Here is a 16652-nt window from a genome sequence, read left to right as displayed (position 1 = left end):
TCTTGGTCTGAAAGCAACTAAATTTGACCTAAAAGAAATTGGGCTGTGGATAAATAAGAATCATCATAGAAATTAAAAATACAATCTAAAGCACAAGAACTGTTAGTGCTGCAGGCTACGGATGCTCCCAAACTCCAGATGCACCATTATTGAAATAACAGGTAAACGTGTGATAGACTTGGGTGGGCTGATACGTCGTGGGAAGCCTGCTTTATTAATAAACACCCAGGAGGCACTTTTGCTTCTGTCTTTCACTCAACTGTCTCATGAGTTCTGGCACCAAAGACAGACATTACAAAGCAATAAATACCTGTCTTTGGGAGTCCTCTCTGTGAGTACATGCGTGTCATTCTATATTAGCCTGCACCACCTGTCTGGGCAGCTGGCCTCAGAAGTCACTTCCTCTGGCCTTGTGCCGTCAGTTTAATTGCTGTCCTTCCCGTGATCCCTCAGACACTGGTCAATACGTGTGTGTGCACGTGTCAGATAAGGACCAGCAATCTCTCTCAGGTATCAAACCCACTCTGTCGCTCGGTGACCACACTGACCACCTGCAGAACTCGGTTAACTTGCAATACCGTTCTCTTGTCTCTCAACCTCCATGAGCTCTTTGAAGAAAAAACAAAACCCAGAATGAAACCCGTCCCTTGGCCAGGCTGCCGTGTGGTAAACTGTCAACAGCCATGGCAGGATTCGCCCAGCTCCAATCATCCTGAAAGTGTGCCTCTGGTCATTCACGTGATCATTTAGGTTTCTCAGTGAAGATGACAGCACCTCTGAAGTCCACGCCCAAGAGGAACTGATTTAAAGATACAGCTCAGAGCAAGAGACTGATGGTCTGGATGGCAAGGTCCATGACTGCTGGGGGCTGGATTAGATCTTCTATGCTTTTCACAGTGCCCGTTACATAGCAGAAGCTTAAAAAACCGTGTTTACTGGCAGAACAAAGTGAAAATCCAGCAGTGTACCAGCCTAGTGAGAGAAACTCTAGTCAGGCCCAGAGAGATTTCATGTTAAAACACATGTATATAGAGAGAGGTTTAAAATTTCTCCATTTCTGAGACTTCCCTGGCTGTCCAGTGGTTAGGGCTCTGAGCTTCCAATGCAAGGGGCGTGGGTTCAATCCTTGGTTGGGGAACTAGGATCCCACATGCATGGTGCGACCGAAAGAAAAAAAAAAGTTCTATTTTTCTGACAGTGGTCACTGAGACTTGGAGAGTGAGGAAAATGACCCCAGACTGAAAGAAAAGCACATGCATGTGTGTTAAGTCGCTCAGTCGTGTCTGACTCTTTGCCTGACCCCATGGACTGTAGCCCACCAGGCTCCTCTGTCCATGGGATGGATTCTCCAGGCAAGAATACTGGAGTGGGTTGCTATTCCCTTCTCCAGGGGATCTTCCTGACCCAGGGATCGAATGCACATCTCTTGCATCTCCTGCAGGTGGATTCTTTACCACTAGCAGCACCTGGGAAACCCACCAAAAATAGCACATGGGGGACTCAATATAGATACCTTAAGTACTCTCCCTTTCATTCTGAGGCTTGAGGTGGTCCTGTGACTTTCCCTGGGAATAACTAATTCTTGGCATACATACTTTTTCTTTAAAGAAATGAGCACCCAGACTGACATTTACTCTATTTTCATTCATCTCTGCCCAGCAAGAGGCTGCAGCTCCATTCCCTTGAGGTCTGACTTTCCCCCTCCTTCTTTTGCAGAGATCACCCTCACAGCCCCCATGGGAGGACAGGTCAGTTTCCCAGCCAGCCAACTCACTCTCCAGTGGCTCTTGATGGACCAGGTAGTAACGTGCAGAGAAGCCGTCCTTGGCTACTGCCATGTCCGTGTGAAAGGTCAGAGAGAGGATCCCCGTGGCCGAACGGAGTTCAGAAGGTGTTTTGGTCCCACAGTACTTGCCAATCAGGGGTCCAACTGGACAGGAAGGACAAAGAGAGGTCACAGACATGAACACGCCAGACCCCAATCTCCATACATTCTTCCTTCCCATAATTCCAAGTCATTCAACACAGCATCACTCGGGATGCCTTGGCACAAAACAACCAGAGATACAGTTTCAGAACAATGCCTAATATTTTTTTCCTGCACATTAAACAGTATTTTCACTGACCTGGCTTCATTCTGTTTTCACAGCCCTGCGAGATGGGCTGGAAAGGTATCATTATAATGCTTGTTCCACAGAAGAAGAAATTGAGGTTTGGAGAGGGCACATGACTGTTCATTGTGCATACAGCCAGGAAATAGCAGAGCGGGGACTCCAACACATTTCCTGACTAAATCTTATGCTTGTCTGAGGAAATGAAATTGCTTAGACATCAAGTCTCCCTTACAGTGCAAAATACTTAGAATGATGGTAGAAGTGAAAGATGAGTTTCCTCACCGATACTATATACCCAAGACTCATGCTGGTCTCTACATGAGAAGCACAGGTGCCTCTTGGCTTTGGGGGATGAACTTTTTTTTTTAACATCTCTGACTATAGTTAGTTGGTTAGTGTTAGTGGCTCAGTTGGGTCCAACTCTTTGCAACCCTATGGACTGTAGCCTGCCAGGCTTCTTTGTCCATAGAATTCTCCAGACAAGAATACTGGAGTGGGTTGCCATTCCCTTCTCCAGGGGATCTTCCTGACCCAGGGATCAAACCTGGGCTTCCACATTGCAGGCAGATTCTTTACCATCTGAGCCACCAGGGAAGCCTGTGACTATATAAATGATAATAAAATTATAGTAATTATAATGATGATGATAGCAGCTTATTTATACAGATATTAATAAGACACAGAGCTGCTAAGATCAGAGCCACAGTTCAAACTTAGTCTCGCTTTAGAGTCCTATTTGGACATAGAGAGTGGTCACTGAGTCACTTTCTACAGAGCAGAAGAAAATATGACCTATAGGTTTTCTCATCCTCATCCAAGTATCACTCAGTCTCCTTCTATGCTTAGTCACTCAGTTGTGTCTGACTCTTTGCGACCCCATGGACTCTAGCCCACCAGGCTCCTCTGTCCATGGGGATTCTCTAGGCAAGAACACTGGAGTGGGTTGCCATGCCTTCCTCCAGTCTCCTATCCTTCTGCAAAGAAGTATCCCCAAGTGAGGAAACTGCCTTTCCACAGTTTTTCTGAAGTCATCCCTGGGAAGGATAAGAGAAAGTCATCATGGGTCACAGATAAACTCTGAAGAGCTTTAACTTCTTTGTTCTCTGTTTTTTATTGCCACTAAAGCAATTAACAGGCAATGAAGCTACTGGGAAGGGCCTGGTGAGGCGCCATCACTCACCATGGGGGATGCCATCCCAGATGTCCAGCCAATCGTATTTGCAGTCTCCCTCTCCCACCTGCAAAGGGTCATGCTCCAGGTCAAAGGTCAAGAACTGCAGGATGATCTCCATCTTGGGTTTGGCCAGGATGGTGAAAGTGCAGTCCAAGTTGTGTGGGTACTTGTCGGGAAACCCGGGGGACTCGATTGTCCCATTGGGGCTCGTGAAGTTCTTTGAACAATCTTCGGAGCCTGTAGGTGAAAGAGAAGCAGAGCCTTAAGAGAATGGAAGAGGATGCCTTTCTCTGTTGTGTCTGTCACACGGGTTATTTAAATGTTTGGGCCAAAATTTCCTTACTCAAGAAGTTTTTGTTTCCACTGGAGTGGCCCTTGAAGCAACAGACTTTTCACATCCACATTTCAAGCCCTTAAGCCAGACCATCTTTAGGGGAGAAATTAGGGAGGCGAGCAGGCTTGCTCTACATATTAGAGTAAAAGTGGCAATTAAGGATTTGGGAGGAGGGGTGGTGTAGAAAGAAGCATGTGTGAGAGACAGAGAGAGAGGGAGAGAGATAGATGGATTCCCTTGAAAAGAGGAACAGAGTCTTCTTTCTCAGTTACTCAGCTGCTTGCTCCAGAAATGTAAGTTATTTCAATCCTTAAGGAAGGCTTGCTGATTGCCAGCAGGGGAAACAATGTGACCCCTTATTTACTGCTGACCTCAACACTAGCCCCTATTGTACCAGAGCCAACTTGGTGCCCCCGTCTCCCTCCAAGATCCAAGGTGCCTCAGGGGAGGGGCAAAGGGGAGCTCGGGTCTCATTCATGTCATGACTATATTAAAACGAGTGGCTCTGTAGTGGCCAGACAATGAACAATTGAGGTTTGCAGCCGGTGGATCACAGCAGGGTTTGGGGATGTTAAAGCCCACTCCTGCAGAAAGTTTGGAAAAAATGTGGCAGTGCATTGGCATTTGGATGGCTTCTGGCTCTTTTGTGGTAGGGATGGCCTTGTTTCTCCCCTAAGCTCCTATGTCTGCTTTCTCAGGACTGATGGAGGCGTCTTATTAAATGCCACACACATTCGCCTCCCAGTGCAGGCTTGGACCGCAGTGGGAGCTCGTAAAAGGATTACAGCTACCCTCTCCCCTAATGCCTCTAGGCGGAGTCACATTAAAAGGGCCCTCATGTGCTGTAACCCAGCCACCATTTGCCAGGGCGGGCCTGGGACAGTCCCAGGACAGGAGCGGGGCCCAGGGAGCTGCTCGGAGCCAGAAGTGTTGCAAGTTAATGTGATGAATGTAAATGCTGAACAATTAGAATTGATTTCACTATGTTCTGATTTTAAAATTTAAAAAGGGAGCAGGATTTATGAGGAGAATAACAGGCACTTTAAGCATGAAGGAAAAAAACAGAGAAATACTAGATAAACCAGGTGTTTACTGGCAGGAAGTGTTCTCTGGGGATCCCACTGAAATATAACTGTGTGATGTCAATACGCTGATCCTAGCCCGCAGCTATGTCTTTATCCGTGGCTCCTGCTGCAGCCCCTCTGCGAGTCTTTTTATTGATGACGGCTATCTGGAAAGCGGCAAACGTCTGACTTGGAAAAGGTGCCATGCAAATAATCGGGGGGGGGGGGGGAACTTTCTTTAGCATCAGACAGGAAGTTCCAATATCCCTACCCACCTGTCCATCACCTCTGCCCTTCCAGCCAGCACTGTGCCTTGGCAGGGTGGGAACCCGGCACACCTGGGGTGAGAGTTAATCTTTTCAGGATTCTTCTCAGCCTCTCTAATGTGGCATCCCAGAAGCTCTGCACTGCATCATTCAGAGGCAAGCTGGTCCATGGGGCAGCAAGGCCAGGAGGCAGCAGCTGAGATGACCTCTCCCCCAGTTTGTTTACCACGGTATTCCCAGCTTTGTTTACCATCAGGACCCCAGCTTCTGAGGGCCTCCTCAGTGGTTCAGGATGAGGCAGTTTAGGAAAGCCAAGCCAGCTGGCAGGGCTTCAGGGGGCAGAGAGGAATTTTCAAAAGGTTAGCATTTATGGCTGCTGGGCCACTTAGCCAGAGGAAATTAACTCTATTCACAAGTTGCTTCCAGAACTAGGAAAGGCCTCCTGACAGTCCCTCCTGGAGTTTGCCTATTGTCATTCCTCTCCAAGGCTAGGGGAATCCCCACCCCCCGGGCGTGGGAATTTATAGAGGAATCTTTCTTTGGTCCCTGTCATCCATAAGGGACACAAAGGAGACTTAGAAAGCCCCAGGAGGCCTGGAGAACGTAAGATCCTAAAGTGCCCACAGTTTCCAAGGTTCTGTGGTCCTGTAATGGACTGGAGAGAATTTTTCAATATGGCTATATGTGTGTGTGTGTGTGTGTGTGTGTGTTCTGAGTCGTGTCCAGCTCTGCGACTCCATGGACTAGCCCATCAGGCTCCTCTGTCCATGGAATTTTCTAGACAAGAATACTAGAGTGGGTTGCCATTTTCTACTCCTGGGGATCTTAGGGGTTGAACCCGCATCTCTTGTGTCTCCTGCATTGGCAGGCAGATTCTTTACTGCTGAGCCACTTGGAAAGCATGGGTGTATCCTATGGCTGAAACTCCAATACTTTGGCCACCTGATGCGAAGAGCCAACTCATTGGAAAAGACCCTGATGCTGGGGAAGATTGAAGGCAAAAGGAGAAGGGAGAGGCAGAGGATGAGATGGTTAGATAGCATCACTGACTCAACAAACATGAATCTGAGCAAACCTCGGGAGACTGTGAAGGACAGGGAAGCCTGGTGTGCTGCAGTCCATGCAGTTGAAAAGAGTCGGACATGACTTAGCGACTGAACAACATCAACAAATCCTGTGGCTTATTTTGAATGAGGGAGAAAAACAGTTTTATCCTCTTTATGCAGAAAAATCAAGCCTGTCCATTACAATCGTTTATCCATTTATAATGGCGCCATCTTGCTGTTTGGACTATGGTCATTGTCAGAAAGTAGGCAGCCGAATATCGAATGTGGGGAAGAGATCTCAGGAAAGGTGACTATTCCTGGGGCAAGAGTTGAGTCTTGCAGATACCTACCTAAACCAAGATGTTTTTCTGCAATGTGCTAAATGAATTAAAAATTAAGAAAATAGCTCAGTCAACAGATACTCAAGTTCATGCAATGGTAAGATTGTCCATAGTAGCTAGGGGATTTTGCTACCGTGAATGATTTCATACCAAAGGACTCTGGTATGAAAAATGCCCATCCTGTGGTTTTTCACTGTAAATTGTATAATAACTCTGCAAGCGGAAGAAGAACCTGCAAGCACAAGGCTGTTGAAAACATGGTGCATTTATCCAAAATTGAGCTGGGTCTAACCACAAAAGGTAAATCTAGTTCTTCAATTGAAGAAGTGGGAGTAGGGGGCACCCCAGGTTTTCTCCGTTTGTGGATAAAGTGAGATTTCAGTTTCTAAAATTTCACTGGGCCCCAGGAAAGAAAACTCGATCTTGTACTTTGGTCAGAAGACAATCAGGAAACAAACATACAAAAACCCCATGTTTTCCAGTGATTCCATTTCCGATGTTACTTTTTAAATTATTTTAAAATTCCTTTCTCTGTTATGCTTATGATTTGGTGATTTGGGATCACCCTTTTGTATGTGGACATACGTACACTCTTTCATAAACCACTTCATTCAGGGCAGACATGAATCTCCCCCTCCAGCCTCTTGGTCCCATCTGTACTGAATCGTAGGTTTATTTCTGTGGGTATAACTCTGCAGCAGAGCCCTGCCTGGGTGATGTGCGGTTGAAGGCTTCCTGAGTCCTCGGCACAGTTGTGTATCTGTGTTTATACTTCCCCCTTCTCTCTCTTTATGAATCTGACTAGCAAACACAACTGTGTTTGTTTGGATTTCCTCAGCATGTTCATGCGTTTCTTTCATGTTCTGTGGATGACATAACTTTGTGTATTTTCTCTCAGGGCTCCAACAGTGGAGATCTGGGTGAGGGACCTGGAAGAACGCTCATCTTCCTAAACTTCTCAGTTTTGAATTTGACACAGCCGCCCCCCCACCCCTGCACCTGTGTGTGCCTTATTGAGGATAAGTTGCTCTTTCCAATGGGCATGATAGCACGTGTGAATGGCTCCAGGGCCACTGGGCTCTCACTTTCTTTCTTACAATCCCCAGAAGAATGATTGCTATTGGCAGGGCTGTTATCTCCTGTTGTTGCATTAATCTCTTTCTTCCTTCCTAGGCAATCCCCATCCTTAAAGTAGACTGTCCCAATTCCCCATGCCCAAGTCACCTGCTTGGCTGCCTCTTTTGTTTCTAGGCAGTCCACAGATTTGCTGCCTCATTCAAAATCCTACATCAGCCTACCCTCAAAACAGTAATGCTGAGTTATGATGAGCTCTGTGTATTTTGTCTTTTAATATCGACCCTTCAAATTTGCATGATGGATAGAACTAACGGGGGCTTCCCTGGTGGCTCTGTGGTAAAGAATCTGCCTGTAATGCAGAAAACAGGTTTGATCCCTGGATCAGGAAGATCTCCTGGAGGAGGGCATGGCAACCCACGCGAGTATCCTTGCCTGGAGAATCCTATGGACTGAGGAGCCTGGAGGACTATAGTCCATAGGGTCACAAAGAATTGGACCCAACTGAATACCTTAGCAGGCAGGCAGGCATAGAGCTAATATTCACGTTTTTATGTTGATTTCTGGAGAATGCGGTACTGTCCTTTGTGAAATACTAAGTTGGGAAGTATGAAATATATTTGAGCTGTAATGGTCCTCCCCATTCTTGTTCTGACTTCTGGTGGCCAGCTCTCTGGAAGCCTTTGCTTGGAGCAGCTTTCATGGTCAACCCAGTAGGGCTGAGTGGCAGCTTTAGCACTGGGGACCTAGTTATCTAAAGGAATTCCCAGATTCCCCGCTGTCCAAGCCACTTGATGGCTTCCTCATTTTCATATCCAGAGCACGTTCTTCTTTGAAATTAATTTTTATTGGAGCATAGTTGCTTTACAATGTGTGTTAGTTTCTATTGTACAGCAAAATGAATCAGCCATACATACACACATATCCCCTCCGTTTTGGACTGCCATCCCATTCAGATCACCACAGTGCATTAAGTACAAATCCACAGCATGTTACATATGTGTGCTAAGTCACTTCAGTCGTGTGTGACTATGTACGACCCCACGGACTGTAGCCTGCCAGGCTCCTCTGCCCATGGGATGCTCCAGGCAAGAATACTGGAGCGGGTTGCCATGCCCTCCTCCAGGGGATCTTTCCCGTCAGGGACTGAACCCGTGTCTCCAGCATTGGCAGGAGGGCTCCTGCCTAGCAGGAACTAGCGCCACCTAGGAAGCGTCCATAGCATGTTAATCATAACTTGATCCTTACTCTGCCTCATATTATAGTTTATACCTTTCAAGTTACGTATCTATTTACACATAGTCATTCAATAACATCAACTATGCACCTGTTATGTGCTGTCTCCCCCACCAGAAGAGCACCAACACCCATTTCCTTCCTTCTCTCTTCCATCTCCCCATTGCTCCCCAGCAGATGATGGTATAATGAGCGGTCCATCGTTGCTGGGGGCACTAACTAATCTGGATCTCGCATAGGACTCAACGGAATGTGGATAAGCCTATCTGCCAGTCTTGGGCCAGTCCCTAGCCGCCCGACGCACAGATCGTCAGTCCCCATGACATCAAGTACTCAGGAGCATGACCACCCATGGCAGATGGACCTTCTCAGGACTCGTGCTCTGGGACAGTCCCAGCTCCCACTCTGGCTCCACACAGTTCCTTCAGCTCCACCCCTTTACTGGATCCTACGATCTTGTTCTCAGGCAGACAAATCGGGCAAATATTTAGACAGAGTGGATATAAAAAGTGCTTTCAGCAGCTACCACTTCCTTTCAAGAATTGTTTGGCGAAAAAGAAAATATATATGAATAGTTCCCCTCACACTGAACTCAACAGGCGCCGGGCTTTGGGCTCCCTGATGACAAGGCTGACAGCTTCCCCTTTCAGCAGACTCTGCCCACGAGTTGTAAAACGTGGGCTGCTGGAGAGGGAAACACAGTCCTGGATGGGGCAGGAGCCCCCGAGGTGGGGGGATAGGCAGGGGGGAGGGGAGAACTGGAGGACAGGCTTCACTTAGCCTCAAGTTAATGAGCTCACACATCGGAGGGAAGGATACGCTGCTCTGAGCGCTTCCGTGGAGATGCTGAACTAGCGTCTTGTGAATCAAAGTTGTCTCGACTCTAGGGAGAATAAGCATTAGCCCATATTCTCAGGGTCTAAAAGTAATCTAAGGGGGACCTAATGGAAAGCAAGCAGTCAACTTAAAAGTTCTCTGCTTCTCCTTCTTCTATCTTTTTCAGGGAGTCAGCTTCTTTGCCACTTAGGAAGTGGGGGTTCAATGGTTAGACGTGATACAGTGGATCAGCAGGGGGAATTTCTAGGAGTCATATTTGTATCTAAAATTACTGCACGATCCCATTGGTGGTGGGGTCACAGTTAAGATTTTTAGGGACTCCAAACACTGAAAAGATTATGTCCTTCCTCCCCATGTGGTTCTAAAGAAAGGCTATTAAATTATGAAGTAATTTGGAGGAAGTTCAACCAAGTTTTGCTTTCACCATGATTACTGCATTAAACACACACACACACACACACACACATATCAGATTTTTTCCAAATGTGTTTTTCTATATAATAGATGTCCCTACTCTTTTGTTGTCGCAATCACCCAAACACTAACCCTGCAGTTTGCCCTCTTAAATTGGCTGGAAACTTAAATGGGCTTTTCAACTTAGACAGTCTCCAGGCTCACCTTGAACACTCTTCCCTCCATCAACTCTCTCAGGCTGGATAAAACTGGAACCCTGACCACGTAGGTCAACCCACTGGGCTTCATCTATGAACACATAACTATCAGGCAGATCCGATACACAGTGCCTGGTGGCCAAACACAGCTGGCGATGGCGGAGTCCCTGCTTGCCCCAACTCACGACCACACTGACCTGTCTTGAAGATCTCATAGCGCAGGGAGAAGCCTGCCCCCTGCCGGGCGTAGTCGGAGGTGAACTTGATGTAGAGGACCGAGCCCGAGGAGATTATGGTGGGTGGGGCGATGTTTCCACAGTGCTTTCCCAGGAGATCTGCGGATTCGCTGTCCCCATCTCGAATCTCAATGAAGTCATACCTGGGTGCAGACAGCATAAAGGGGCACATATGAAAAAAGATCACTGCTAGGAGATGAAATGGACTACTCTCTCCCTCCAGCTCAGGTGCTCTCCATCCACTTCTAGATATTAAGGTGTTCTGGATGGATAAACAAAGGGCACTTAGGTTTACTTGTAGAGACTGGCAAACACAGATACAGGAAGTTGCTTTACTAAAGCCACAGAGAATGAGCACCTCTGTGCATGACTAGACCTTAAGGCCTTATCTCTTGCTCACATAAGGGCAGTAGCGTCATTCCATCAAATGTCTCATTTTTTTTTCTCCATTCGGTAGCACCATTTTTATTTTCATCGTGATCTATCTGAATCTTAGTCTTTTCTTCTTGGCTCTGTGTCTCTGCATGTTACTTAACCCCTGTGAGCATCAATTACTTCATCTATAAGATGCGGATAAAGATATCCACTTCAGGGGACTGGGACACAGATGGAATGAAAAAAATGTAAGGAAGGGCTGGGCACCGAGTCAGGCACATGGGGGATGTTTCAGAGATTTTTATTTTTTATTTTTTTGCCTCTTTTCCAAGTTTCAGTTCTCTCCTGAACTGAAGGGATCAACCCTTCTTTTCTTTAACTGTTAGTAATAAAGACTCCCCAGTCGTGGGCTATCTCCCTCCCTGAGATGACTCTGAGAAGTTCACATCAGCAGTGTCTATCTGGTCAACAACACGTTTTTTTTAAAAGGAATCAGCACCGTATTAGATAAGGCAATAAAAACCTTTTTCCAAAAGCAGGGGGTGAATCCCAGGGGACCCAGCTTCTGTGAGCACATAACTATTAGTCTCAGCAAGAGGCTGAGCGGGCTGCCTTCCTTACCCTGAAGACCTGAGCTCATTTCAAACAGAATCAAAATGGCCCAGGTAGGGGGACACACCTCAAAGACATCCTTGGCTAGGTTCACAGGACTGCACAGGTACTGTGCCATCTTATCTGTACAGATGCATGCTTTCAGCTTCAGCATGTGGTCTGGCAAGCCTCACTGTCCCAAGTCTGTGGTCTTCATCTGGGCTCCTGGGGAACACCCTGTCACAACTGCTGACGTGGAAAATTTCTTCCCTACAAACTCCCTCAAATTGCTGGTCACTGTACCATTATTTAATGAAAGCCATCCATCTCCTTCTCCACGCTGTTTATGTATTTTGCATCAAGCTGTTAAAACAACATGTACAAAATCTCTTCCACTGGGGAAAAGAGAGGGACTGGAAAGGCTACCTTCCCTGGGATGTACCCACCGGCTCCTGCCACACGCACGGGGTCTGGGGGAGCTGGTGGCCTGCAGAAGTGGCCTGTCTGAACCGGAGTGGTCTGAGGCCTCCTTGCAGACCCCGGAAGCCATACTTCAGATGGCTCAGCCACTTCCAAATAAATAGGCCTTCGAAGGGAGTATATGGAGTGGACCAGGGTTAGTTCATTTGTAGACCCCAGAGGGCTGGAATTCTACAGTCAAAAGAATCACAGAAGTTGGTTAGAGTCTGGAGAAGGGAGATGGCAGGGTTTTCCCCCAGGAGCTCCGGAGAGATGGCCACAGATTGGGAAAGGCTGCAGGGGTGGGGAATCTGTTAGGTCTGTGCTTTCAGTGTGGGATATGATGCTGACACTGAAAGTGTGCTTCCTCAGTTCCAAAACATAAGTGAAAAGACAGTTTTTTCTCAAAGGAAATTCCCCCAGACCTTCTGGAAAATCCCTCCTTGCTATTTCCACATCGAGATAAGCACCGCTGGACAGTCACTCTCAGCTGAGTAATGGCAATGCCTTCCTTCGCAGGGTGCACAATGCTGGAGTACAACTGTACCCACTGAGCAGACAGGACCCAGCTTGCCTGGAAGGGCAAGAGCACCCCCACCCCCACCTCATTCCGGAAGGAGGCAGAACCCAGCTCAGCCTTACTAGCTGAGTCACTCAGGCAAGTCACTCAACCTCTCTGAGCCTCAGAAATGGAAAAAATAAGAGCACGATAGGGATACTAGAACCTTCCTTTCAGTTCTTCTGAAATTTAAAGGACACACACAATCTATAGAAAGTGTCTAGGACACGGACTGGCATGAGTGTGGACTTTGTAACTGTTCACAGGGATTTGTTGTGTTTCCAAGCCCATTTCAGAGGGGAAGAGGCTGAGCCATAGAGCAGAAGTGATTCTCCCGAAGAGAGAGAGCCAGTGAATGAGGTGCTGTCTAAGGGGGAATGTGCATCTGCTCATTTTGGAGGGCATTTTGGCAAAAATATGACAAAAGTTAATATATACATATTCTTTAATCCAGCAATCCCACTGCTAGGAATTTTTCCTAGCAAAATAATCAGACAATTGTGCAAAGAAGTATATGCATCTTTGTGTGTGTGTGCATATTTTAAAAAGCATGGAAAACGTGAAAACATGCTTTGTTTATAAAAAGCATGTGTCTAAATGTCTGACAACAGTGGTGGGTAAATCAGTTTTGGACACTGTAGGTATAGGTGTTTTGGTTTTTTTTTTTTTTTGGCCTTTAAGGAAAAATGTCCATGGTATATAATTAAGCTGAAAAACAGTAGATTGTTTTAAAAGTATTCTTTAAAATATATGTAAGTATATAAATTTCCTTGCATATACACACAGAAAAAGCCTGAAAGACTACAGACTAAAATATTAACTGTGATGAAATAAATTGATGGTGGGTAAAATATATTGATGGGGGATAATTTGTAATTTTTTGCTTTCTTCTTTTATATTATCTGAGTTGTTTATAATAAGTCTTCACTTCTTTAAAATACATAAAGATCCTTCTATTAAGAATTTTTTTCCCAAGTAGAAGAGTTGAGAAAAATAACCCAGCTCTCATAATTTTGCAGATAAAAAGTGCCACCATCATGATGACAACCATCATCCATAAGACTTAAATAAGACATAGCTTGTTGGAGCACCTAGAATAGTGTCAGGGACATGGCCCGCACTCAATGAAAATTTTAAAACAATTTTAAAGAGACCATCACATACTCCCAGTCGTTGTGTTGCCAGTTTCTATAAAGGACACAGAGAGGCCCTCACATCCACCTGGCTTGTTCATTAGAAGTGGAGGGTTTTATCTCCAAATCACCCATGACGTCATTTAGGGGATTAACAGAATCAGCAATGAAGCTGAAGTACCCAAAACATGTCATAGCTGCAAACTTGCCTCAATTTACTCAACAGATATATCATCTAAATCCTCTTGGGTAACATGGCTAGCTGTAAATACATCCTCACATATCTACATACACGTTAGTGAAGGGAGGCATTTTTGAAAAAGGTTCACACAAATCAGTCATATACAGCTTCTCTCTGAGCCTGTTATTTAAAAGACCCTCTGGTGAATCCTTTTTTGAAGCAAATAATCAGCCCTTACTTGAACTTCTTAGCAAAACTGGATTTTCCTATCAGGTTTTCTTGAGGGGAAAACAACCCAGAGTTACAATCTGGCAGCTAAAATTCCCCTTCCCTTCAGCGTCTGGGGTTCTGCCCTGTGGACCAACTCCAGCTCACCACCAAGTCTTCTGGCTGGGCTTTTTGTATAAAGGACATACTCCAAATGACATGCTGACTGCACACAGACTGTCTCATTTACCTCCTGTGAGATTGACTCATTTGGGGAAATTTTTTATTATTAGGGATTTGCTACACCTGGAGTAAATCTCTCTAGAAATTTCAGTGTTGTCAGGTTCCTTTATGAAGAGCTAGCAGAGACTTAGGAAGTTGTGGCCTTGGAATAAATATGACTTTGCATCTGGCATCTAATACCCAGCATTTGTTGGTTAAATGAATCTGGGCTGCAAACTCAGAGCTCACCCCAATGGTAGTCAAGTAGGATAACCTGAAAAGCCATTCCTCTTATCCATTTTCTGGAAGGAAACAGACACCAGCTCACAGACATATTAACTATTGTGTTTGCATTTCATTATTCCTAATCTCCCTCAAATGAAAAAATTCCTTTCAAAGCTTTAACACTACCTTTTCAAATTTTATTTATTTATTTACTTTCCTAAGCTGAAGTAGCCATCTCTGTGCCAGTTCTTTTTTTTTTTTTTCCCTTCTCCTATCTAAAATGGTTCCCTACGTACCTTTTTACTTTTCTTTTCACAGATTCCGACATCTGCATGTAGAGCATTTGTCTAGAGAATGCTTTCTGTACTTTCTGTCTCAACTTCAAAGTCTTCATTCCTCTCCCCAAACCCACATTTGGGCCATGGGAATGTTGACGGTGGAATTAATTTTAAGAGTCAACAGGAGAGATGTGAAAAAGCATCAGTCTCATCTCTTCTTCTCATCACTAGGCAAACATGAAAGACTTACTTTCCATAACTCTCTCCACGTGTGACGCTGCCCAGCAGGCCACCAAAGGCTGGGTCAGCCGACCAAGTCTGTGCTGGAAAATTCACCACGTGGAGGCCCTTCTCCCAGGGCTGGATGACGTGTGGCTCCATCCAGAGTCTACCTTTGTGGATGCCACACAGAACTGCTTGTGAGGGGATTTCTATGTTGTGGGCAGAGTCCTTAGCTGCTCCAAGGAAGAATGCTGTGTCCATTCTATGGGATTTGTCTATATGGCTGAGCACCTATAGGCCCAAGTCCTGAAGCCATAACCTTTGCCAAGCAGGCGATGCCTCCTCTCATGCTACTTGCATCATGAAATGTCTAAGCCATCACATTTTGTACATGGAAAGTTCTTTCCAGCCCCTGGGCCTTTGCACTTGCTCTTCCCTCTGTCAGCAGTACTCTTTGTTAGCTTTTGCTCTGGCTGGTAACTTCTCATTCTTTTGAGTGCAAATGTCACCTCCTCAGAGAAGCCTGCCCTGACCATCCCATTTCAGCTGGCATGCCCTTATTCTCTACCTCACCTGCTTTCATTGCCTTTATGGCTGTTACCATAATCTGGAAAGGTCTTGTCAATATAGTGTATTTGTTTAGGATATGAGGCCTGCACTAGACAACCAGGACCATGAGGGTGAGAAACTTACCTTTTCACGGATGAATTTATAATATTGGGTTGGCCAAAAGTTCATTTGGGTTTTTCATATGATGGAAAAACGCAAATGAACTTTTGGGCCAACCCCATATTTGCATGGTGCCTGGCACATAGGAGGGCTCACTAACTTTGTGTTGAGTGAATAAATGAATGAGGGAACCTAAGGTTGATGTTACATGTTAAAAAGGATAAACTCTGCTTTCCAAGGGGTTGGATATGTTGGTCTGTTTTCTACTCTGCCTTTGTGTGCCAGCGCACTCACTGAGCTATTCTGGTTGTATCTGGAAACCAAAATGTTGCCTCGTGACTTGAAAACACGAAATATAACATTTTGAGTGGAAGAAACATCTCAAATCATGCTGACAGCATTTTCACTATTAGCAGCAAACAAATCAACTATAATTAAAATGCTGTCAAAGTGATTTGAGATTTTTCTCACACTTTCAAAGTTCCATATTTCATGAGTAGATTATCCAGGCCAGAGAATTTATCACCTCCTGGAGTGCCTTTCTTCTAGGAAGCTCAAAGACATCTACAAACACTGCCTTATTAATCCTTACATTAAAACCTGCAGGGAAAATAGGAAAAAACAACACTGTCATGCACAACTTTCCCAACAAAGAAGCTGCCTGAGATCCTAAGAGGCTGTGGAGCAGGTCTGCATGATGCAAAAGTTTCTAGTCAATTCAGGTCCAAAGCCAGGTCACCTGGTCTCCAGCTCAACTGGGACACTCAGCTTTTCTGTAGAAATTACCTAGCTGTCAGGTTGGGTTTTTTAAGAAGTCTTTTCATTTCCTTGAATTTCCCCCTTTCACTGGTGCCACACACACATTTAAGAAGAAGCTGGCATATCAATGGGAAGAACTCCCACTTACTGAGCATTCCTAATGGGCTAGATCCTCGCTCCATTTATTTACTATTTCCTTTAACCCTCACTTAATACACACCAGACCCTGATATGGTAACTGTCCATTCATAGATGTACAGGGTGAAGCTGAGGGAGGCTAACTGACCTGCCCAAAGTCACAAGATGAGGAAAGGTCAGAGGCAGGCTTGGCCCACGCAGTCCCACTCCAGGGCACATTGACATTGCCTCCATCCTTTGTCCTCTGTGCTGAGGAAAGATCAGAGAGCAGTGGGCATGCCAGATTGCCAGAGCACTACAA

The 16652-nt window shown here is 45.6% G+C and overlaps 1 protein-coding gene across 4 annotated transcripts in view; it reads right to left on the bottom strand.

The window, feature by feature from the left end:
* NRP2 (neuropilin 2) overlaps window positions 1–16652 on the bottom strand; it is a 120133-nt gene that overhangs the window by 74862 nt on the left and 28619 nt on the right. For all 4 annotated transcript variants that reach the window (XM_027565094.1, XM_027565074.1, XM_027565103.1 and 1 more), the window contains exons 3-5: window positions 10295–10476; window positions 3295–3525; window positions 1775–1930 (exon numbers count right to left, since the gene is read on the bottom strand). In XM_027565094.1, coding sequence (XP_027420895.1) covers window positions 1775–1930; window positions 3295–3525; window positions 10295–10476 — 569 coding nt within the window. The remainder of the gene's footprint in view (window positions 1–1774; window positions 1931–3294; window positions 3526–10294; window positions 10477–16652) is intronic.

The sequence above is a fragment of the Bos indicus x Bos taurus genome, chromosome 2 (assembly GCF_003369695.1).
Source record: "Bos indicus x Bos taurus breed Angus x Brahman F1 hybrid chromosome 2, Bos_hybrid_MaternalHap_v2.0, whole genome shotgun sequence".
NCBI classification, from domain to species: domain Eukaryota; kingdom Metazoa; phylum Chordata; class Mammalia; order Artiodactyla; family Bovidae; genus Bos; species Bos indicus x Bos taurus.
This window is presented reverse-complemented; position numbering and strand designations above follow the sequence as displayed.